General features: G+C 50.3%; 1 protein-coding gene across 2 annotated transcripts in view; it reads left to right on the top strand.

Moving 5' to 3' along the window:
* CSMD2 (CUB and Sushi multiple domains 2) overlaps window positions 1–23527 on the top strand; it is a 679919-nt gene that overhangs the window by 326208 nt on the left and 330184 nt on the right. For both annotated transcript variants that reach the window (XM_043461986.1, XM_043461987.1), the window contains exon 6: window positions 19538–19650. In XM_043461986.1, coding sequence (XP_043317921.1) covers window positions 19538–19650 — 113 coding nt within the window. The remainder of the gene's footprint in view (window positions 1–19537; window positions 19651–23527) is intronic.

A 23527-nucleotide genomic window follows, 5' to 3' on the forward strand; every position in this document is an offset into this window, starting at 1 on the left:
CCCAAATTGCCACACGGTAGTTGGGCTACTTAAGCCAGTCCCTTCCCAAGCCTGTGATATCTCATCTGTGGGATCAGGGATGTAGAATAAATGTTCTACTGGCCAGGCAACACCCTCCCAGTGACTTGCTGTAATTTTGTGGCTGGACTGGGAGGGCTGTAGGATACCAGATGCCAGCCTAGGCAATCCAAGCCAATGGTGGGGGCAGAGAGGTCTGGCCTGTGGGAACATGTTCCTCTGGGGACACTTCTTAGCCTAGGGAGCTTTTCTCCACTCTGGTTCTTTCTCCCAAGGCTAGAGGTTGGCTCATCTGTTTGCTGGACTTGAGTGGATGGGTTGTGAGGAAGAACTTGCCTAATGTGCATACATGTTCATCAGGTTCAGTTCAGATGCACAAAAGACCCCAGCAGCTTATCTGTGTCTCCATTCACAACCTTCCACCCCGCCTCAGAATGATAAGATCTAGGAACATCAGCCCCATAATAACCATCTGCCAGAGCCTAGCAGATCTAGGAAGAGAAGAGAGTGTGGCCTTTGGTGGTGGGGTTGGCAGGGTGAAGAGGGGGACTCCTTTGTCTGGTGGAGCTGCAGGAAGAATAAATACACCTGACTTTCTCAACTGATGCCGTGTGCACAGGTATCTGAGGTTTGTTCCTTTCCATCTTTCCTGCCTGCTGCTTCCTGTCCTGGGAAACTGACCCATATGGACCATATCACTGGCTCCTGTGCCCTCTGGCTTCCATTCCAGTTTGGCCAATGGGGACCCCCTACAGGAGATCAGGGAGGGAGGGATCTGGCTCCCTCCCTGCAAGGTTGTCTGGAGCTGGCTCCTCATCCCTGGACTGCAAGTCCTGGCTCCTCTGAAGCGTCCTCTCTATATGATTCTCTCCTTCCAAGCTCCCCATCCTGTCTCCTCCAGCTGAGGGGGTAAGAGCTCCACCTTTACTAGCCTCTGAGGACTCTGCTCTCCCCTGTGGCTTTCCACCACCTTGCCCTTCCCTTGGTAAATGCCACTTTGTTAAACACTCCTCAAATTATCCTAATTTGAGTGGCCATCTGTTTCCTGCTGGGACCCTGACCTGTATGCCATGTTTCTAACCTTCCACATGGACAGCAAACAGCCATGGAGGTGGAGAAATAAAGCAAGTGTGGGCATCCCTCCAAAGTAGAAGGGTGTCGAGCTTCTGGAGGCCTGTGTGCTGGGCGGTACCACAGTGGAGAAGGACCTGCAGGGGCTGTGTGCCAGCCGGGAGCAGGCAGGACCAGGCCACGTGGCTTAGGAAGAAGTGTCTAACGTCCTTTGTATTATGAGTTGACCTCCAGACAGGGGCACTGCGCTGGAGGGCCCAGTAGTGAATACCGCAGGCTTTTATGGACCACACATTTTCTGTTGCAAGTTAGTTTTCAACTCTGCCATCGTAGCTCAAAAGGAGCCAGAGACCACACCCAAATGAACGAGTGGCTGTGCCCAGATGAAACATCACAAACACAGGTGGTGTGGGCTGAGGGTCATAAGCCTGACCACTCCAGTCTAGAGATGGGAGTTCAGTATTTGCAAACTTCTGGATTGCAGTCTACAATAGGAAATGTATTCTATAAGTAAGTAAGTATTAGTCACTCAGTTGTACCCGACTCTTTGCGACCCCATGGACTGCAGCCCACCAGGCTCCTCTGCCCATGAGATTTTCCAGGCAAGGATACTGGAGTGGGTTGCCATTTCCTTCTCCAGGGGATCTTCCCAACCCAGGGATCGAACCCGGGTATCCTGCACTACAGGCAGATTCTTTACCGACTGAGCTACAAGGGAAGCCCAATGCATTCTATACCATGACCCATTTATGCACATGCATACTTCGTAATCATAATATTTATACAGTGCTGCTAGTGGGTACTTCTGTTCTAAGCACATCACCTGTATTGTCTCGTTTCATCCTTGTGACCACCCTGTGTGTGGGGTGGGAGTAGGGGTGCTATTTTTATCCCCATTATAAAGATAAGGTCTCTGAGCACATAAGGTTTTCAGAAAAAAACAGTTTTATGAAACTAAACTTATTATATCTGTGACGTACTCTTTTCTTTTCCATTCTATACTCTTATAATCTCCTGTACTTTATTTTCTTTTTTAAAATGCACCCCTGGGACTTCCCTGACAATCAGATGGTTAAGACATTGTGCCTCCCAATGCAGGGCACACAGGTTTGATCCCTGGTCAAGAAATTAAGATCCTGCATGCTACGTGGCCTGGCCAAAAATAAATAAATAAAAATAAGATGCACCCCCACAGTCTGATCTCGTGAATGGGTCACAAGCCAGGGGTAGATTTGAAAAACATTTGTCTAGGCAGGCTGGGCTGGAGCCCCCACCTCAGAGGCTGTGAGAGCCTCTTCACTCAGCAGTGATAACGTGAAGTGGAAAGAGCTTGGCCTCTGGAGCCAGACAGACCCTGAGCTCCAGTATGAGCTTTGCCATGCAGTAGCTGGGGGACTTTGGGCAAGTCTTGGCTGGATGTGGAGTGAAATGGTCAAGGTGAGGATTCACTGAAAGGATGGGAGTAAAGCACCTGGCCCTGCCCCTCCCCTGCAGTGTGGGCAGGACTTAGGACTCACTTCTAATGAGTAGAGTGTGGACAAGGACAGAGGACATCTTTATAGTGGAGGAAGGGGGCAGATGCTACAGTAACCAAGGGGTCCATGTGAAGACTATTGGTAATAGACCACCCTGATATCACACCCACCTTCTATGATGTGATAATAAAATCATCTCCCCCAGTCGTATTCTTCCCCTACATCCATAACCCTGGTGTATAATCAGGAGAAAAGATCAGACCAACCCAAATCAAAGGTCAGTCTGCAAAATACTTGATCAGTACAAAAGTGTCACAGTCTTGAGCAAACGAGAGCTTGAAAAACTGACAAGACTAGAGGAGATTCTGTAGACGTGATGACTCCATGCCCAAGAAATACTGGACTGGATCCTGGAGCAAAAGGAGGCCTGAGTGTGAAACCTGGGGGAGATGAGAATGAAGTCTTCCACTGAACCAATAGCAGTATACCAGTGTGGTTGTGCTACATGGTCCATGGTTATGTAAGATGCGAATATTAGGGGAAGCTGGGGGAGGGGTATACAGGAAATTTCTGTACTGTCTTTGCTATTCTGTTCTCGTTTCAACATAAGTTGTTTTTCATCTCCCCAACTGATAGGAATATGTACGCAGGGTTGAGGCGCCGTGTTCTTAATCCTTCTCCGGGAATCGTAGGGGCAAATTTTTACCCTCACTTGCAACAGTTGTATGCTTCTGGCATATCTTCTCATCACAGCATTTCTCAAATTTGGGGGCAAGCCTCAAATTTGGGGAACTTTAAAAATCCCAGGTCGCGACAACAGCAACACGAGAAAGTAGTTGGCAGAGGCACGTGGTCACTGCCGTGATGCTCTCTCCTGCCTCCCCTGCGGCTGTCCCTCCTGGGGCTGAGGATCAGTGCTGCTCTTGCCCTCTGAGCAAGGCACCTGTGACACCCAGAAAACTGGCTCCTCGAAGAAGTGCGTGTCCTAAGCCCCAAAGCCCGTGAATACATAACTCACATGGCAAAGGGGACTTCACAGATATGATTATGGTAAGGATTTGGGGATGGGAAGATTATCCTGGATTATCCAAGTGGGCCTGATGTAATCACATGGGTCCTTGTAAGAGGAAAGCAGGCGTTTGAGAGTTAGAGACAGAGATGTGATGACAAACGTAGTGGGTCAGAGAGGGGCTTGAAGAGGCTACACTGGTGGCTTTGAAGGTACGGAAAGAGGCCGTTGGAGGAGAAACAAAGGTGACTTACTAGAAGTTGGCAAAGGCAAGCCGACAGATTTCACCTCTAGAGCCTCTGGAGAGAGTGCAGCCCCACAGACACCTTGACCTTGGCACAGCGATGCCCACTTTGACTTCCAGAATCGTCAGAAAATAAATCTGTGTTGCTTCAAGCCACTGAATCTGCAGTGATTTGTGAAAGCTGCACTAGAAAATGAACACAGTTATCCTTCGCATCCAGCTAGTGGTCTGTAACTATCCCAGTGCTATTCTAACCCCCGCTTGTGTTAGTTAATAAAGATGAGAAAATTTATGCCACTGCTGATTGGATTAGTTGAGGGAGCAGGGAGCATGATCTACTCAATTTTACACACTTCTTCACTCACTGGCTGACTCATTAAGTCACTAATTCACTCACTGGCTTACCAGTTAATTCACGCTTACAGTCTTTCAGTTCATTCACTCACCACTCATGTGCACACACGTACGCGCACACACAAAACACACACACACACACACAGCTGGGGCAGTGTGACTGCTGCTTTCATGGCCGTTAATAAGCAGTGTTTGAGGGATGGATATGTTTCAGGAAGGAAGGTGGTGGTAGAGAGAAACATCTGCCACTTCCTGGAAGCCAGATGGGCGAAGGAGGCAGGGTCATAGGCAGATCTAGACTCCTTGGTGCTGACCTCATGCCAAGAAATGTTACTCAATCAGATGTGACTGTGATAGTTCAATGCAAATGACGACAATGCTTTAGGTAGATCACCTCCAAAAGCCTAGAGAGAGAGAGATTATGCACATGCATACTTCATAATGTTGATTTCTTAGTTTGATACATGGATCATAGTTATGTAAGATGCTAATATTAGAGGAACCTGGGGGAGGGGTGTACAGGAAATTTCCATACTGTCTTTGCAACTATTCACATTTCACAGCAGTGAGTGGAAGAGTCAGTTCTCACACTCAGGTTGGTTTGACTCTGAAGTCTATGTGTTTTCCTCTGCTGGTGGTCTAGGAACTTCCTTGAGGCCAGGGAGAAGGAGGAGCTGGGAAGGACCAAGGCCAAGGATTGCAGGAAGAGAGCAGGTGGAAAGAGAGAAGGTGTCTACATCTCAGCACTTACAGGACTCAGGGAGAGACTTTTCCCTTCGGGTGGATCCTTATTCCAGACACATCAGGTGAAGTTACCCCCGGGTCATAGGAGGCCCTGAGTCCAGCAGATGGGCTGACCTAGATGGCTGAACCCTACCAGCGTCTGCAGGTACACTCAGAGCCTGGGTCCATTTCCCTGGGGTTATGCTGGCCAAAGCCAAGTACAGGCAGGGTCAGCATCCAGCCCAGTGGATCATGTGGACAGGAAATGGGACAGATGATCAGGTGTAAGAATAGGGTCAGCGTGGTGGGGGGCAGGTGTACCTGTTCACCTTTGGCAAGATGCAGCAAAGGGGGAGACGATGAGATCTAGAACAAGACCGACTTTGGAGAGTTAATCCCCCGGCCAGCTGTGGGTACCCCTCACTGGCCTTGATGGAGGCCCTTCCTGACACCCAGAGTAGGAAGCCTGGCCCCTGATGTTTCCATCCAAGCCCCTGCCTCTTTCAGCCGCAGTGCCTAGCTCCCTTCTTTCAAGCACACTCCTTCTTTGGGAGAGTGGTCCCCAAAATCAGTCATGGGGGTTCCAGCAGGAGCCCATTCCCTGGGGCCCCAGGAGTGGGCACATGCCTAGCTAGACTACTCAGAGGCTCCCAGTGAGCTTGTTCTAACTGGACCCAAGGGAAGAGATCATCTCTCTGGAGGTGAAGCTAGGAGGGTAAATCAGGGAGCTGGTAATTGTGGCCACAGTCCCAGCCTCCAGTCCACCATCTGCAGCAGAAGAAGCCAGCAGACAGAGCGCAGCAGAGACGGGCCCAGAGAGGCCCAGGGCACCTGAGTCCTTGGATCTAGTCGTCCCTGGAGCCAGCTACAGTATGACGACAGCAGCCACTAATTTCTTCTCTACCCCACTCTGCTTTGGTCTGGACTTCTGCCACTTGAAACCATGAGTATAGACATTAGCTTAGGGGTGATGGGGGTGAGTGATCTAATCCAGGAACCCTCCCCTCCCCCATTTCCAAGTCTTCCTTCCTGTCTCCTTCCTCTCCCCTCTGCTTGTGTCTGCTCTACATAACGGCCAGGTCTCTGGCTTGTTGTTCAGATAGTATGTGGACAGCGTTGGCGCATCTTGGCCCCTCCATCAGAGTGAATGTTTCTTGAGCACGTAGTATGTGCCACGTCCTGTATTGAGAGCTTGTGAACTCATTATCTCACGTAAATCGCCTAGAGTTCTATGAGTAGGGTGCTGTTATCCATATCAAATACATGGGGAGACTGAGATACAAAGCAGGTCAGTTACTTGCCCAGAGTTAGACAGCTGGGAAGTGTAGAGCTGAGACTTGAACCCAGGTAAAGTGCCTTCCAGGGCCCACATGCTTAACTCTGCCCCCAACTGCGCTGGATTCAGTAAATGTTAGTTCCTTTGCCCACGAGTCTCCCTTGCTGCCCGGAGCTATGACACAGCCACAAATGATGGCTGCTGTGTCTTGGAGCCTAGCAAGAGTTTATGAGCATCACCTTGAATCACCACAGTCGCACTGTAAGATGCACACCAGGGAAGGAGAGGCTCAGAGAGGGACAGCGACCTCCTCTAGGTCACAGAGCCCATGGATGTGGAGGCAGGATCAGAATCTAGCTCGTCTGACTCTAGGATAGCTTCCTTGCTGACCTTAGCATCGCAGTCCCCAGGACAGTTTAGCCCACCCATTCTCCAACCACCTGGGAGACTCACTCCCTCAGCTACGGCTTCAGAGCTGCTGAACCATCAGGCAGGGCTGGCTAGCTGCCTCGTGGAGGAGGAGAAGGAGCATTGAGGATGCTCAGACTCAGAATGGCAGTCGAGTGGCAGGCAAAGGCTGGCGTGGGCGTCTCCTCGATCAGCCATCTGCAAACATTTCCTCTGGATGAGAAGTATTATCCAAATGTAGTCCCCAGAGGCCTCTAGAAGGCAGGCATTGCCACCCTCCCTGGAATGAGGGCAGGGCCCTTCTCTGAGTCTGTCTGCAGTGACAGGCAGAAGCTGGGCAAGGCTGAGGAAGCAGAGCCGGTGGAGGCCAGGCCTGGGCTGCCGGAGGTGGGGAGGGGAGGTGACTGCCAAGTGTCCTGGTGACGCTGGGGGCCACAGCGTGGCCCTGCCCCGTGCTGTCGACAGAGTAGATGCAGGCATCCTTATTCCCCAGGGAGACGAGGCCTGGCTGTGCTGGGGTCTGCTTAATCCCTGTGTTCTCTGGAGTGTAGGGTTCAAGGCACTCACCTCATCTCCTCTCTTCTCAAATCTAAGCAAGAGAGTGAAATAGTTCCCATTTGCAAGACACCTACTGTGTGTCAGTAGTCCTGGACACATTATATGCACAGGTATCCCATTGCACAGATGGAGAAACTGAGGCTCAGAGAACTGCCAGCACATGCCTACATTTCACAGCTACTTAACCGTTGAGCCCAGATTCAAATACAGGGAGAGACAGAGACCGGAACCAGGAAGGAGAGAGGGTCTAGGTAGCATGTGAGCACACCTCCGTCACCAGGCTCCTGAAGCCGGTACCCTGTTCCTGGGCCAAGCCTGGTGGGAGCTGACTTTAGCATCTTCGGGTATGGGGGCCATCAGGTCTCTAGGCTGGATCTCAGGTCTATCTGCAGCAACAGAGACTTGAGCTGGGGGCAGGGAGTGGCCAGCTGAGGGCCGGGCAGCTGACCAGGACCCAGACTTCTCTTAGATTGTGTCCCAGTCAGACCAGAGCACGTGCAGATGGAGGTGTGCAGAGATATGAGGCTTAGGCCATCTTACAAGAGTGATGCAATGAGGTGGGAGAGGTAGCAGTAGAGCTGGGAGAGCTGATGCAGGAACACCCTTTTCCCCAGTCTCTACCAGGAGAGCCAAGCCTGTGGGGCCTTCTGTTATCAACATGCGCGTAGAGTCCCATCAGTTGATCCGTCCAGTACGGGTCACATGGCCACCCCCAATCCATTCAACTATGGCCCGGGGCCACGAGGCTGCCCCTTCCAGGAGCTGTGGGTCAAGGGACGGAGACTGATCTTCAAACTCTACTCAGAAAAGCGTAGAGCTGCCCGATTTAGAGCTGGAGACAGACAAAGAGAGAGTTGAGCATCCCCTGAGAAGTCGTGGGGGATCCAGCACGCGCCGTTGTGCCCAGATCTTGGTACCCAGCACAAATTCCCATCTCCAGATCCAACCCCATTCTGTTCACGTTAGCCTCAGGGGCACAGCCTGTCCCCAGAGGCAGGAGAACCCTCACCAGGAAGCCATGCCCAGTGGGCAGCTGAGCTGGGGAAGGAACTGATGCCCCAAGCCGGTCCCTGGACCTTCCCGGTGTGCGCCTCGCTCATCTCACAGCCCATCGTGATGACACTCTCATCCCAACAGCAGACACAGCCAGGGGTCCTGTCCCCCGGCCCTCGGCGGCTCAGACACACGCCCTCCAGGGAGCGGTGCGTCTGGAGGCAGTGCATTTCCCTGCTGTAGTTTGTGTGGGTCCCTGGAGCTCATAGTCAGCTGAGCAGGGAAGAACGCTGGTAATTTGTCGAGTTTATTGAGTTGCTTCTGGGGAAGAGAGCACATTTGCCCACATTGATTACCAAACTCCACTGGGGTTGCTGCACTGGGGCCATGTCACCATGAGAAGAGCTTCCCCAAAAGGTACCAGCAGCTGGTACAGGGCGGGCAGCACATCTCCATGGGAGACCAAGGTGAAACCCGCATGGCCCCCAAGCCGCTCCTTAATGTCCCCAGGCTTCCCTGCTCTTCTGTCTTTTCCTCTGCTTTCCCCACCTGTGCCCTCTGCTTCCTCCAGCAGGACCTCATTCATTCCTTCAGTCATTGAGTCCAGTGTTCCTTTTTCCTGTGAGCAGCATTTCCTGAGCCCTTCCCATGTGTCAGACACTCACAAAGTACTGAGAGAAGAACTAAATGAGAAGGAAATAGCTCCTGTCTTCAGGGAGCTCACAGCTTTGTGGGGAAGCAGATTCTTGTGTGATGTGTGATGAGACAAGCACTGTGATGGAGAAAGTGCAAGGATTATTCTTTGCAAGAGAAAATGAGATACCCAGGAGAAGCTCACCAGGCTTCCTGGAACCAGTGGCTTTAAGATGACCCCAGATGGGTCAAAAGGAAGTAGCTAGAGAAAGGGTGGGAGTGCGTCAAAGTAGACAGAGAGAGTTTGGCCAGGAAGTGAGTTCTTGATCTTTAGAAACACTAAGAACAGACCTTGACTGACCCTGTGTCCAGAATGCAGGAGCTGGGATTTGTGTGCCCAGCCAGACAGCAGACCTGGGAGGCCTCTGAAGTTCTCCGAGTTCTGAGGCTAGCTGTTTCCGGGGAATTCCCTGGCTGTCCAGTGGTTAGGGCTCCACACTTCCACTTCAGGGGGCCCAGGATCCATCCCTGATCAGGGAAGATCCCACCTGCCTCTCCATGTGGCCAAAAACAAACACAAGAGACTAGCTGACCCCATTCTCTTGATCACAAAGGGGACAGCATTCAAAAAGATGCCCCAGGACTCCCCTAGTGGTCCAGTGGCTAAGATTCCGCATTCCCAGTGCAGGGGGCCTGGTCAGGAAACTAGAGCATCTAAGAGTCTGCATGCCACAGCTAAGACCTGGTGCAGATAAGTACATAAATAAAATAAACAAATAATTTTAAAAAAAGAAAAGAAAAGATACCGCACTGTCGAAAGCAAGAGACTGCCATCTGCTTGTTCTCTCATTCATTCATTCATTCACAAAACTTGTGCCATAAAAGTGCTTGGACCCTCTCCCCCCGAGCAGCTCCCGGAGTTGCTGGCACTCCCAGGCTTGATAGATCTCCCTGCTCGAGCCCCACGGCACTCAGCCCCCGCTGCCTGTGGGCTGTCTCCCACCCCCACCTGCAACGCCTGTGCACCCAACGCTCCCACCAGCTGAGCCTTGGATTTTCTGAGAATCGGATAGGTTCGTTGCCAGCTCTCTTGGTGCCAGTCATACTTGTTATTGTAATTATGTGACTTAAATTAAACATCACATAAACTGATGAAATATGAGTGTGAAAGGAAGTAGAGTTGTGCCTCTAGAAGCTAAATTGAATGCTTTGGCACAGTTCCATGAAGGAGACGCTCTGAAAAGAACTGCTTCCTAAATATTAGGTGTGAATGAGGGAGAGAACAGCATGCCACTGAACCGATTCCATCAAGGTGGGGACCAGGCCTGTCTGGCCTGCTGCTGCATTCCCAGTGCTTAGCACAATGCCTGGCACATCGCAGGTGCTCCATAAACATTTGTAGACTGGATGAGCTGGGGCAAAATTGGAAAGGGTGAGTGATGCCTTGTGGGTGGGGTTTATATAAGATAGACAATGCAGAGAATAAACCTGTGGTCAAAGGAAAGACCTTGCTCTGGCGTTACATGGACTGGCCAAAAAAAAAAAGTACCTTCAAGTATATTTCTATTGTAATGAAATGTTTAAGCTATGAATGTATGCTTTTATTATTCCCCACTTCCCAGGTGGCACTAATGTTGAAGAACCCAATTGCCAGTGCAGGAGACACAGGAGCGTGGGTTTGATCCATGGGTTGAGAAAATCCCCTGGAGGAGAGCAAGGCAACCCACTTCAGTGTTCTTGCCTGGAGAATCCCATGGACAGAGGAGCCTGATGGGCTACAGTCCACAGGGCCGCAGAGAATTGGACATGACCGAAGCAACTTAGCATGCACTTAGAAATTATTTTTTACCAACCGACTGCATCATTCGCAAGGCTTCTGCAGTCAATGCCCGTAAACTCTGTAAAGGACAAGATAAATATTTTTGGCATTGCGGGTTCTAGTTGCTGTCACAACAACTCAGCGCTGCCTTTGTAACATGAAAGCAGACAATATGTAAATGAATGAGCACGCTTGTGACCCAGGGAAACTTTACTGACAAAAGAGGCAGTTAGTGTAGCTTATCAGCCCGGTTCTCGGGGACTGATTTGTTCTGTGTGCCGGGCGCTCTGCTGTGTTGCTAGACACATGGAGACAAAGAAAATTCTGCTCTGGTGCTTGTGGAGCGCACCTCTGAGTGAGCAAGGTGGTCGTCAAGTCAAAAGATGATTACTATTTACTGTGGTCAGGACAATGGTGGGGCATGTCCCAGGTACAGAGGGAAACGTGCAGGGCACTGCTGCTCCCATGGGGGCAGGGAGAGGGGGAGGGGAGGAAAGGAGGCATTTGGTTAGGTTTATGAGATCAGTGATATTTTCCCAGGTAGTCAGATGGGGAAGCAGGGAACAGCAGTCTAGGCAGAGGGAACAGCATATGCAAAGACATAGAGACTGGGAAGTGTCTGGAGCTCAAAGTAGGTGTCACAAAAGGGAGAAGGAAGACATAAAAAAGGTTAGGCTTTATCCGGGAGCCAGGCTTCCCTGGTGTGGCTCAGACAATAAAGAATCTGCCTACAATGCAGGAGACCCAGGTTTGGTCCCAGACCCCTGGGAAGAGCCCCTGGAGAAGGGCACGGCAACCCACTTCAGTATTCGTGCCTGGAGAATTCTATGGACAGAGGAGCCTGGCAGGTGACGGTCCACGGGATTACAAAGAGTTGGACATGACTGAGCAACTTACACATGTCCTGGACCGAGTGGACCTTGGGTTTCCCGTGAGGCAGTGACTTGAGCAGATGCCCTCACAGAGTATGGAAGATGGATGGAGGCAGAGGACCCGTCAGAAGGCTGTCTCTGTAGTGAGGGGGAGGGATGATACGGTCACAAGGGGGAGAAGACGTGGCCACAGTTGGCCACAGGAGTGAAGGAGTGGAAGGAGTTAGGATGGTGCCAGGGTGTGGTGGTGACCGTGGGCAGGGCTGTGGTGACTGGGAGTGGGCTGTGGTGGCTGGCAGGGGGGTGTGGTGGCTGGGAGTGGGGTGTGGTGGCTGGGAGTGGGGTGTGGTGACTAGCAGGGGGGTGTGGTGGCTGGGAGGGGGGTGTGGTGACTAGCAGGGGGGTGTGGTGGCTGGGAGTGGGGTGTGGTGACTGGCAGGGGGGGTGTGGTGGCTGGGAGTGGGGTGTGGTGGCTGGGAGTGGGGTGTGGTGACTGGCAGGGGGGTGTGGTGGCTGGCAGGGGGGTGTGGACCACCAGGAGAGGATGCTCTGAGGAGCAGGAGTGATGGGGGGCGGGGAAGCTTTGGTTTGTTCAGAGCACAGTAAACGACCCCCAAGCATATGGTTAGGTAGCCAGGAGTTGAATCTTCATAGGGTAGCTCAGGCATCTCTGAACTGCCTGGGCACCCAGGGTGGGACAGGCCCTGCTGGGATCCAGAGCCTGGGGGAGCCAAGGGGCCTCTTTCCAAAGGTAAGTCTAGAGGCTGGGGGACTCCAGCAGCCAAAGAGACTTGTACTCACCCCAGGCATTCACACAGTTCCTGGAAAAGAAGTAACATCGTGGATTTGTCTTAGGGAAAGGTTTTTTCTCAATACAGCAAGAGTCCTGGGCTTTTGGCTAAAGAAAAAACAATATGGAACTCATTTGTGATGAGACTGGATGTCAGGGCTGAATCAATAAAGGCTCGCTTCAAGGGTGAGAAGGAGCTCGGGCAGGGGAGTGGGAAGCAGCCTCCAACCAGGGCCTTGGTGCCCTTTGCCGCCGCCACCGGGACATTTCCACAAGGGTCTCCCTGGTTGGGTCATAGTGTTCTCTGCATCCCCCAGGGAGGGGAGCAGACAGCAGGTGGGAAGGGTAGAGGGCTTGGGAGTGGAGTGGCGAGCACATGCAATATGTCACATTCTCCCTGCTCAGCCTCAGCAGTAGAAGGGTGGTTTTTGCGTGGCCTGGAAAGATTCTTCAAGCATGAATCTGATCCAGGCTGTGCACGTAGCTTGGTTAAGAGATAAAGCCCACAGAAGGTGTGCTGGGAGCACAGAAGCCAGAGACTCTTGACTGAGGAGCAGAGGCTGCACAGAGAAGGAGATGGTGGAGCCAAACCTTGTAGATAATAGGCTTTGCAGGAACTTCTGTATCTAGGGAACCGTGGTGGAAGTGGTACCCTCCGGCAAGCACGGTGCCTTGTACATAGTATGTGCTTGGTGAGTAAATGAATGAATGAATGTTCTCCTGAAGCTGTCCGTGTTCAGGGATGCTGAGACTTAAACCAAGCCCTCCTCATCTTCCTCCCTCTCAGTTTAAAATTAGGCAGCAATTCCTTGCAGATTACTGTTGTCATCTTGTGGGGCGTGTCTCTCAGCACCCCACCTGCAGACTGTATGAGAAGTTTCTTAAGAAGAGATGCTTTCCATGCAGTTTGCTCTGAGCTCTATTACCAGAAGCACAGCTTAGAGCTTTCTGCTGAGGAACTCAAAGCCACTTTTTCCATAATCAACTACATGCATTAGAGGGAGTGATTTTTTTTTTATTCTCCCCAAGCCAGATTCCATTAATGAAGCCCCATTTAACAGAAGTCAATTTACCAAAAAGAAAAAAAAAATTGAGCATAATTGCTTAAATACATTTTATGTTGTACTATGGTAGCAATTTACTGGGTGAACTTGGAATTCCCCAAGCCCCCCATAGTGAAGTTAATGTGGACAGAAAGATTTGAAGGGGGGGAGTCTCTCTTTGTGTTTCTCTCCTTTAATTATGATTCTAACAGGGAGCAAAATTAAAGAGGATCCTGGGGGGAGGAGGGAGGGAAAGTAAAGGAACAGAATGGAATTCAGCTTCGACAGTTCCCCTGCCTTCCCTGAGTACAGAGGCTCTATCTGAGGTGAGTTTGAATCCCACTTCTGCTACTTACTAGCTGTGTGAACTTGTGCAAGTTTCTTAACGTCTCTGTGCAGCCAGGTGGTGCAATGGGAAAGGGCATAGACAGCAGCAGGTACAAAGTCTTGCGTACATGCGTGTGCACTCAGTCGTGTCCAACTCTTTGCAACCCCATGGACTATAGCCCATCAGGCTCCTCTGTCCCGAATTTTCCAGGCAAGAATCCTGGAGTGGGTTACCATTTCCTTCTCCAGAGGATCTTCCTGACCCAGGGATCAAGCCCACATCTCCTGCATTGGCAGGTGGATTCTTTACCACTGTGCCGCCTGTAGAATGGCAGAGAGGCACAAAAAAAGCAGTTCACATAAGGTCTTCTGTTTGACTGCACAATGGTGTGTGTGTGTGTGTGTGTGTGTGTCTACGTCTGTCTGTGTGTCTACGTCTGTCTGTGTGACGTACTCAGAGAAGGAAGGCAGGCCAAGAAGACTTCGCTGGGAAGGTGACATTTGATACAAGACTTTGAGGAAGTGAGAGGGTGAGCCAGATGGCAGTCTGGGAGAAGAGCCAGTCAGCAGCCAGAAAAACTATCACGTGCAAAGGCCCTGGGGCAGGGGTGGGTGTGGCCAGTTTTGAACAGCCTGGAGACCCTTGTGGCTGGAGCATAAACAATAAGGAAAAGAGGGGACACACTGGCTTTTATAAGGAATAAGGAACAAGGAAAGGAGAGGTGAAGACACACTGCCTTTTTTAAGACTTGTAGACTCTGGTGAAGTCTTTGGCTCTAAGAATTAGAGTCATTGAAGATTTGATTTTAATTAACCCTGAAAGCGAAAGTATGAGTCGCTCAGTCGTGTCCAACTCTTTGTGACCCCATGGACTGTAGCCCGCAAGGATCCTCTGTCCTTGGAATTCTTCAGGCAAGAATACTTGAGTGGGTAGCTATTTCTTTCTCCAGGAGATCTTCCTGATCCAGGGAAAGAACCCACGTCTTTTATACCTCCTGCAGTGGCAGGCAGGTTCTTTACCATCTGAGCCACCAGGAAAGGGCTAATTAACTCTATTAATGCATGATTTAATACATGCATAGGGAAGTCTGGCGTGCTGCAATCCATGGGGTTGTGACGAGTTGAACACAAATTGGCTATGGAAGAACAACAAAAAATGTATAATTTATGTTAAGATCGTTGTCTATTCACTCAGTCATGTCTGATTCTTTATGACCCCATGGACTGCAGCACACCAGGCTTCCCTGTCCAGCACCATCTCCTGGAGCTTTCTCAAACTCATGTCCATTGAGCCAATGATGCCATCCAACCATCTCATCCCCTGTCATCCCCTTCTCCTCCTGCCTTCAATCTTTCCCAGCATCAGGGTCTTTTCTAATGAGTTGGCTGTTTGCATTAGGTGGTCAAATATTGGAGTTTCAGCTTCAGCATCAGTCCTTCCAATGAACACCCAGGACTGATCTCCTTTAGAATGGACTGGTTGGATCTCCTTGCAGTCCAAGGGACTCTCAAGAGTCTTCTCCAACACCACAGTTCAAAAACATCAATTCTTTGACACTCAGCCTTCTTTATGGTCCAACTCTCACATCTATACATGACTACTGGAAAAACCATAGCTTTGACTATATGAACCTTTCTTGGCGTGGTAACATCTCTACTTTTCAATATGCTGTCTAGCTTAATCATAGCTTTTCTTCCAAGGAGCAAGCGTCTTTTAATTTCATGGCTGCAGTCACCATCTGCAGTAATTTTGGAGCCCAGGAAAATAAAGTCTGACACTGTTTCCATTGTTTCCCCATCTATTTGCCATGAAGTGATGGGACCAGATGCCATGATCTTCATTTTCTGAATGTTGAATTTTAAGTCAGCTTTTTCACTCGCCACTTTCACCTTCATCAAGAGGCTCTTTAGTTCCACTTCACTTTCTGCCATGAGGATGGTGTCATATGCATATCTGAAGTTATTGATATTTCTCCCAGCAATCTTGATTCCAGCTTGTGCTTCATCCACCAGCCTGGCATTTGTCATGATGTACTATGCATATAAGTTAAATAAACAGGGTGACAATATACAGCCTTGATGTACTCCTTTCCCAATTTGGAACCAATCCGTTGTTCCATGTCCGGTTCTAACTGCTACTTCTTGACCTGCAGACAGATTTCTCAGGAGGCAATTAAAAAATGACCCATCTTAAATGTACAGTTCTGGGGACTTTGACAAATTTGTGCGTGCCGTATATCCACCATCTTATTATATAAGACAAGACCATCTTATATATAAGACCGTTCCCTGTATTCCTTCCCAGGCAATTCTTCCTGTACCTCTCACCCGCACCTCGGGCACCCACTGATGTGCTTTCTCTCACTGTTGATTCGTCTTTTCCAGAGTTTCATATAAACAGAATCATACAGTATATACTCTATCATTCAGCATAATGATAGAGTTTTGAGCGTCTTTCATGTTGTAGGTGTTAGTAGTTCCTTTTTATTAGAGTTTTGAGTAAGACATGACACCATCGCAATGGCAAAGTTTAATGTGATAATTCCAGCATTTAAGTCCCTAATTCTCTGATAGATACCAAGAAAACTCTCAAATGTGCATGTATGTCCTAGGAGGCAGGAGCAGAACAGAGTAAAGATGCATAGGGCCCCGAGTTGAAGCCTTGGGAATGAACAGTTATAAGATTCCTGGGAGCAGGTGAAGGTGTGGGAGAAATGGGAGGGGGTGATGTCCCTTCAGGCTCCTCCTGTCTGTACAGTTGGGGCTTAAAGTTGATCCCAGGGCTGGAAAAGCTGACTTCCTGAATTCCAGTTACAACCCAGATCATTGCTCTCATCCTGCTCTAGGGACCCCAGCACTCTCCCCTCATTCCATTTTGCAATAAACAGCCTTTGGTTCTGAATTATTCAGGTAAATTCTCCCTATTTCTACTTCCTTATGTAAATAGCCTCCAAGCTTTGTCATTGAGATAGAATTGAATTTGGCCTGAGGAAGAAAAAACCCACAATACTGTTTGTGGCTCCTTAGAAAACTTAAATGACTATGCCTGTAATAAACTGTTTTAAATGGGATCTGGTAAAATACAGTAATTGGTTTCTGTTATAGCTCTTACGATAGCAGTATGGGTGATATTCGTGGAGTTTGGTGTGTGTCAGCATTTTCATTATAGTAAAAACTCTGTTTTTCAGGGTGAGAGGCTCCTTGGTTAGTTCCTTTCTCTGATACGCATTTATGGAGACCCACAATGCTGGAGCTGTCTCCCTTTCACCCCTCTAGATCGTCTCCCCTCCCTTTTCTACCCTGTTCCATGCTTAGGAAGACTTATTTGTCAGACTACACCAGTATTCTTCCTTGCCCTCTGGCTTCCAATTGGGCTAGATCAACAGAAGCGTCAGCAGTAGATGGGAGGAGGGGAGGCAGGAGAGTGAGTTCCAGGTTTTCACTCCTTGCTCCCTCCTGGTGGGAATCTGTGCAAACTGACTGTAGTCCCAGCTGACCAAAGATCTGGGTCCTTTCTAAGCTTCTGGGCTCACCATTTCTTTCCAGGTCTGTGAGGGGTAGCCATACCCTTGTTACCGGCCTCAGAATTCTGCCCCATCCTTGACGGTGAAGAGACCATTCATTCACCCAGAATTATTCTCAGATGACTGAGCCACCTATTTCCTGCTGGAATCCTGACACACCTGCTTGTATCAAGCATTATGTTAGGTGCTCAGTACAAAGATGAAGAATAAAGATGATGGAGAATAAAACATCAGCTGCCACTTACCGAGAGCTTTCTATTTGCTAGAGATGGTGCTAGAGTCTTTTTTGTGTATTATCTCATTCCATCCTTGCAACCCTTTCAGGGAGGGATTATTATTTCCATTTTACAGATAAAGTCACAGAGAATGTAAGTAATTTTCATAAGATGACACAGCCGATCACTCCAGAGCCCCCTGCTTCCCCCCCTCTACCCACCTGTCTGCACTGCCCTCTTGGAGGCATCATCCTAGGGAGACACACACCTGGATAAATGAATTACAGTCTGAGTAACTTACTGTGGCATCACAGAGGAGGGGAAAGGGAATTATATTTATTGAGTTAATACATGCCAGATACCGGGCTAGGTCGTGTACCCGGAAGTCCCCTCACTTATTCCCATGGACTCTCCAGGCTGGTGTTGTCATTCCATTTTCAGAACTATGGAGTAACTGGTCACACTGATTGGAAGTGGTGAAGCCTGGATCTGAACCCCAATCTGTGTGGTTTCAGAGCCCAGGAGAGTAGGAAAGACCTTCCTGGATGGGGACGTGGTATTTGCGGGTTTCCCAAAGTCATCTCGGGTGACACGGCTGGTGCAGGGGAGAGGGTTACTCGTGGGTATGTTCCAGGCGGAAAAGGCAAAGGCGTGGGACTTCCCTGCTGGTCCAGTGGTTAAGAATCCACCTCCCAATGCAGCAGACGTGGGTTCCTCCCTGGTCGGGGAACTTAGATCCCACATGCCACGGGGCAACTCTAAACCCACACATGCCACAGGACAGCTCCCACATGACTCAGTGGAGATCCTGCATGCTGCAGCTGAGACTCAACACAGCCAAATGCATAGTAATAATAATAACAAAAGGGCAAAGACATGGGAAAGGAGAAAGCTTGGAATGCTTAGGTATGATCGGGGTGTTCGGGCAGGGTAGGAGGGATGGTACCGAAGGGGATGTGTCAGGAGGTTTGGTCCCTGATTCAGAAACAGGGAGGAGGAGCAGGAAGACACTGGTTCTCAGCTGCTGGAGGCTGTGGGGTCCAGGAGAGAAGCGGGTGCTCCCAGGGTGCGGGGGTGGGGGATGAGCAGAGAGAGGAGGGGCATTGGGGGCTTAGCCTGAGTGTGGAGGAAAGATCTGATTGATGTGAAAGCTGGTTCAGGATGCAGCTGGGCAGAAGGCTAGGGCAGTGACCGGCAGCAGGGGGGCATATGCTGGCATCGACCCACTGAGCCGACTGGCTAGAACTCGGAGGAGGCTAAGTTAAGGGAGGAGAGGCAGCCTGGAAGCAGGAGGGGTGGCGAGGGGCAGGGGGGAGGCCTCTTGTGGAGGCAGCAGGGATGGGGCAGGAGGCAGAGGAGACCCAGGGCCTAGTGAGCGACCCCAGAAGGGCTCTCACACCTGGGAAGGGCGCGCTGCACAAAGCGGCTGCCCAAGCCCCTTCTCCTGGCTTCTCTGAGGTCCCGAGGGGCTTGCTTGGGGTGGCTGAACCTCCGCCCCTGAGTGCGGGGGAGATGGTGGGGGCAGGGGCTGACCCTCTGCTGGAGAGCTGGGGCTGCTCCTCTGTCCAGGGGCTGGATCTTCGTGGGGCATGTGGAGCTCTGCAGGAGGTGGGTGTGTGGACATCTGCTGGTGGGTGGGGGGGAGGGAATGGTGCGTGGTGGGCCTCTGCTGGGAAGGCTGGGTCTCTCTCCGGGGTGGCCAGACCTCACTGGGAGAAAGAGTCCTCTGCTCCCGGCCTGAAGCCTGCCCCCTCCTCTCAGCATCTCCCTGGTGGCTCAGGTGGTAAAGAATCCGCCTTCAATGCAGGAGATGGGATTTGATCCCTGGCTTGGGAAGATCCCCTGGAGAAGGGAATGCTTACCCACTCCAGTATTCTTGCCTGGGAAATCCCATGGACAGAGGGGCCTGGTGGGGTACAGTCCATGGGGTCCCAAAGACTCAGACATGACTAAGCAATGAAGCACACGTGCTCAGCCTCTCAGCAGTGGAAAGAGCCCCTGGAAGAACCAGCTCAAGCCACCCAGATCCCAGGCTCCTTACTGGAGGGCGGCTGGGGCAGCGTGGGCCTCCCTTCTGCCGGGGCAGAGGCCCCGGCACACGTGGGTGGTGGAGAGACTCCCGGGTGCCCAGTCTCCACCAGCTGTGGTCCCTCACCTCCCTCCCCCACACTTCCTGTCCCCACAGGTTCACCGGAGCCAGCCTCCCAGCCCCCGTCATCAGCAGCAAGAACTGGCTGCGACTGCACTTCACGTCGGATGGCAACCACCGCCAGCGTGGCTTCAGCGCCCAGTACCAAGGTAGGCAGGGCCGGGCGGCAGAGATGTCCCCAGACTGGGTGTACTTGCCTCTGTTGTCCTGCTCTTACTTGTAGACCCAGAGGTCTGCATTTCAGCATCTCTGCATCTGCCGCTGTGGTCTGTTGTCCAAGGGAGGACACTTCTCGAATTGTGTAGAATAGTGTGCCCTGAGCTGCCCCTCTTCAGACCAGCGGAATCTTAATAGTTTATCCCAGGGGCCTCCTGAGAGCCAGGCGCTGGGGTTGGCACTTCATCAGCATCGTCTCACTTAATCTTCGTCATTACCCTGTAAAGCAAATACTGCCACCATCTCCATGTGATGGACAAGGGAGCTGAGGCTCAGAGAAATTAAACCAGTTTCCCAAGGCTATCTGAACCCCTGCCCCTCGAATCCAGAGCCCACCCCCCCACTGGCAGAGTTTAGCCTACCCCAGGGTAAAGTAGGAGAGCTGCCCGTATCTCACCTCCCATTCATTTCGTGTTGAACACAAATGTTTGACAAACGACAGACGAAACTTTAGGGAGCTCTCCAGCTTAGATGCTCAAATCTGGGAAGAGCTGTCTAGGGGCAAGAGATCAGACCAAAAATGGCAGGTGGAAACTGCAGGTAAGCAGATTTCTGCTCCATCCATGATGAATTTCCTAACTCCGAGAGGAGAGTTGCCCATAGAAAGGAGTGGATTAATCCTAAGGCGGGGAGTCCTCCACACCTGGAGGAGATCCCAAAGTCCAGTGGATGGTAGGTATAGATAACAACCTTCCTTTTCAACCTTGAGTTTGTCCAAAGTACACAGAATTTATCCATGGAGACCAACAGTGAGGATTGGTTTCAAACTTGCTCATTAACCCATTGCTATCACCAGTTATGGGCTTCCCAGACTCGAGTTCGATCCCTGGGTTGGAAAGATCCCTTGAAAGAGGGTGTGGCAACCCACTCCAGTATTCTTGCCTGGATAATCTCATGGACAGAGAAACCTAGCAGGCTACAGTCCATAGGGTCACAAAGAGTCGGATACTACCCAAGTGGCTTAGCTTGCATGCACACACTGGTAGCTCAGTGGTAAAGAATCCGCCTGCCAATGTAGGAGACGCAGGTTCTATCCCTGGGTAGGGAAGATCCCCTGAAGGGTGAAATGGCAACCCACTCCGGTATTCTTGCCCGGGAAATCCCATGGACAGAGGAACCTGGTGGGCTACAGTCCAAGGAGTCGCAAGAGAGTCAGACAAAACTTACTAAACTAAATCACCAATCACCAATTACAAACTGAAGTTGATTCTGATTGATTCGATGTGAATTTGTATTGCCCGCCTATTAAGCAGAAGGCCCTGTATGAGGCCCTGGGGAATAAAGAGTGGACTGTATTGGGAGTGAGTATACGTGTATCAACCAGCGAGCATAGGATACAGGCCTGACGGAAGAGGGCGCAGTGATCAAGGCCACACCACCGTTAGGAGGGAGCACCGACTCCCGGGGAGGAGCAGGGCAGCCTGTCTTTCCATGCCCCACCTCGGAGGCTCTGAGGCTTCGGGCTGAACACTGAGCACCCTGCCCACCCCAGATGTGGCACCGGCAGGCCAGGTCTTTCAGGCTGGAAACTGGGATAAAAGCAGCACTGGGAGCAGAAACATGACCTCTAGAATCTGAATCTTTTATGCACAGCCTCACCCTTAGCCTTGGGTAGCAGGACTCCCTTGAAATTATTTTTAAAAAACAAACAGGAAACCAACTTTGATGAGCTTCACAAACCCTGGCTCCAAGAACTTTCTTCGAGACTTTTTTTTTTCCCCTGCACCTGAGGTTGGGCCTTAGTGGGAGTGAAGCACCTCTTTAGCTCTTCCTGTCATGTTTTCCAAAACAGAAAAGCAGAAATGAACATTGTTTCATCCGATTGAAGAGGTTCCAGGTGTTTCTTATGTAAGTCAAGTTTCTGAGGGCCTATTTGTCATGGTCATAGATTAGAGTTTGCTGCCAGACAACAGGCAACAAGAACCCAGACCAGGCAGTCTCAAGAAGGTCGGGAGCACATGTCCATTGCACGCCTACTATGCATCAAGCCCTGCACCAGGCATCCTATGTGTTTTAATCCTCCCCTCAGCACAGTGATGAATGTGTTTTAATCCCCGTATCTCAGAAGGAAGCTGAGGCTCAGAGAGACTGTGAACCTCTCCAAACACACCCAGATCACACAGCCTATCACCTGTTGTTATTCAGTCGCTCAGTCGCATCTGACTCTTTGTGACCCCATGGACTGCAGCACGCCAGGCTTCCCTGTCCTTCTCTGTCTCCCTGAGCATGCTCAAACTCATGTCCAATGAGTCAATGATGCCACCCAGCCATCTCATCCTCTGTCGTCCCCTTCTCTTCCTGCCCTCAGTCTTTCCCAGCATTTTTTCAGGGCCTTTTGCAATGAGTCGGCTCTTTGCATCAGGTGGTCAAAGTATTGGAGCTTCAACTTCAGCATCAGTCCTTCCAATGAATATTCAGGGTTGACTTCCTTTAGGACTGACTGGTTTGATCTCCTTGCTGTTCAAGGGACTCTCAAGAGTCTTCTCCAGCACCACAGTTCAAAAGCATCAGTTCTTCAGCACTCGGCCTTCATGATGGTCCAACTCTCTCATCCGTACATGACTATTGAAAAAACCATAGCTTTGACTATACAGACCTTTGTCGGCAAAGTGATGTCTGCTTTTTCAGCATGTCAGTGATGAAGCTCAAATTCATTCACAGGCCTATGTGAGTTTTTCTGCAAAATCACAAGGCCTTCTCCTATGGGGCTATGGTTGCCTCAGTTTTCTTATTTGACTGGTAGCTTTTAAACTTTGTTTTGTTAATCTCATCCTACCATAAAAAAAAAAATACATTTTTTTCCATTACAACCTGGACACACATATATACCTGTAGACCTAAAAGGAAAATGTCACCAAGTGCTATTTACCCTTAGTAAGTATGATGCACCCTGAAAATTTCTTTTCCAATTTTTAGTGTTAGTTGCAGCTTTTAAATCAATTTCACAAGTCTATAGCAAGGAACAACCCACAATCTGAAAAATGGTGTTAGTTACGAAATTCTCAAAAGTAGACTCTTTCTTATCCTCTCTCTGTCCTCTCTTATCCTCCCACAACATAGCCCAGAACAGGATTTGCACGTTGGTGTGCACGTGTACCCGTGTTTCAAGAACTTGGCATCTAATAAATATTAGTTCATTCAGTTCTAACAGCAGCTATGTGAAGCAGGTACTACCACTAGCCCCATCTTACAGATGAGGACTGAGAGCTGCAGAGAGGGTTCCATGGTGGCTCTAGGTCTCAGCCATAGAATGTTGGAGCCCAGGTTTGAACGCCAGCCAAGTTCATCTGGATCTGGCATGCTAATAGACGGTGGTGGGTGCCACTTGTGTTAATACATGATTCTCCCCCGGGAACTTTCTCTAGTGTTTTCCAGACTGCGAGTACCTAGTGCAAGGGTCTACAGCAATCATTTGGAGACTTAACTGACAACTTTATAGAGCAGGGTTTCTCAGCCTCCGCACTGTTGACATTGTAGCCTGGGTCATTCCCTCCGGTAGGGGGCTGCCTCGGGCACTGCAGGCAGCTTAGCAGCATCCCTGGCCTCTACCCACAAGATGCTAAATGCCAGCAGCACCCACACATGTGTGTGTACACACACACACACACACAATCATGACAACCATAGTCTCCAGACTTTGCCAAATATCCCCTGAGCACAAAATCTCCCCCAGTTGAGAACCACTGCTCTAAAGGAATGAAAACTTTGGAACCAGTAAAGAACATTCTAAGTTTTGCTGCTTGTAAATTCAGTCCCAAAGAAGAGCAGAGGTAGGTTTCAGTCAGGGGTCTAGGAGGAGACAGGAGCATA

Source organism: Cervus canadensis, chromosome 2, assembly GCF_019320065.1.
Source record: "Cervus canadensis isolate Bull #8, Minnesota chromosome 2, ASM1932006v1, whole genome shotgun sequence".
NCBI lineage: Eukaryota > Metazoa > Chordata > Mammalia > Artiodactyla > Cervidae > Cervus > Cervus canadensis.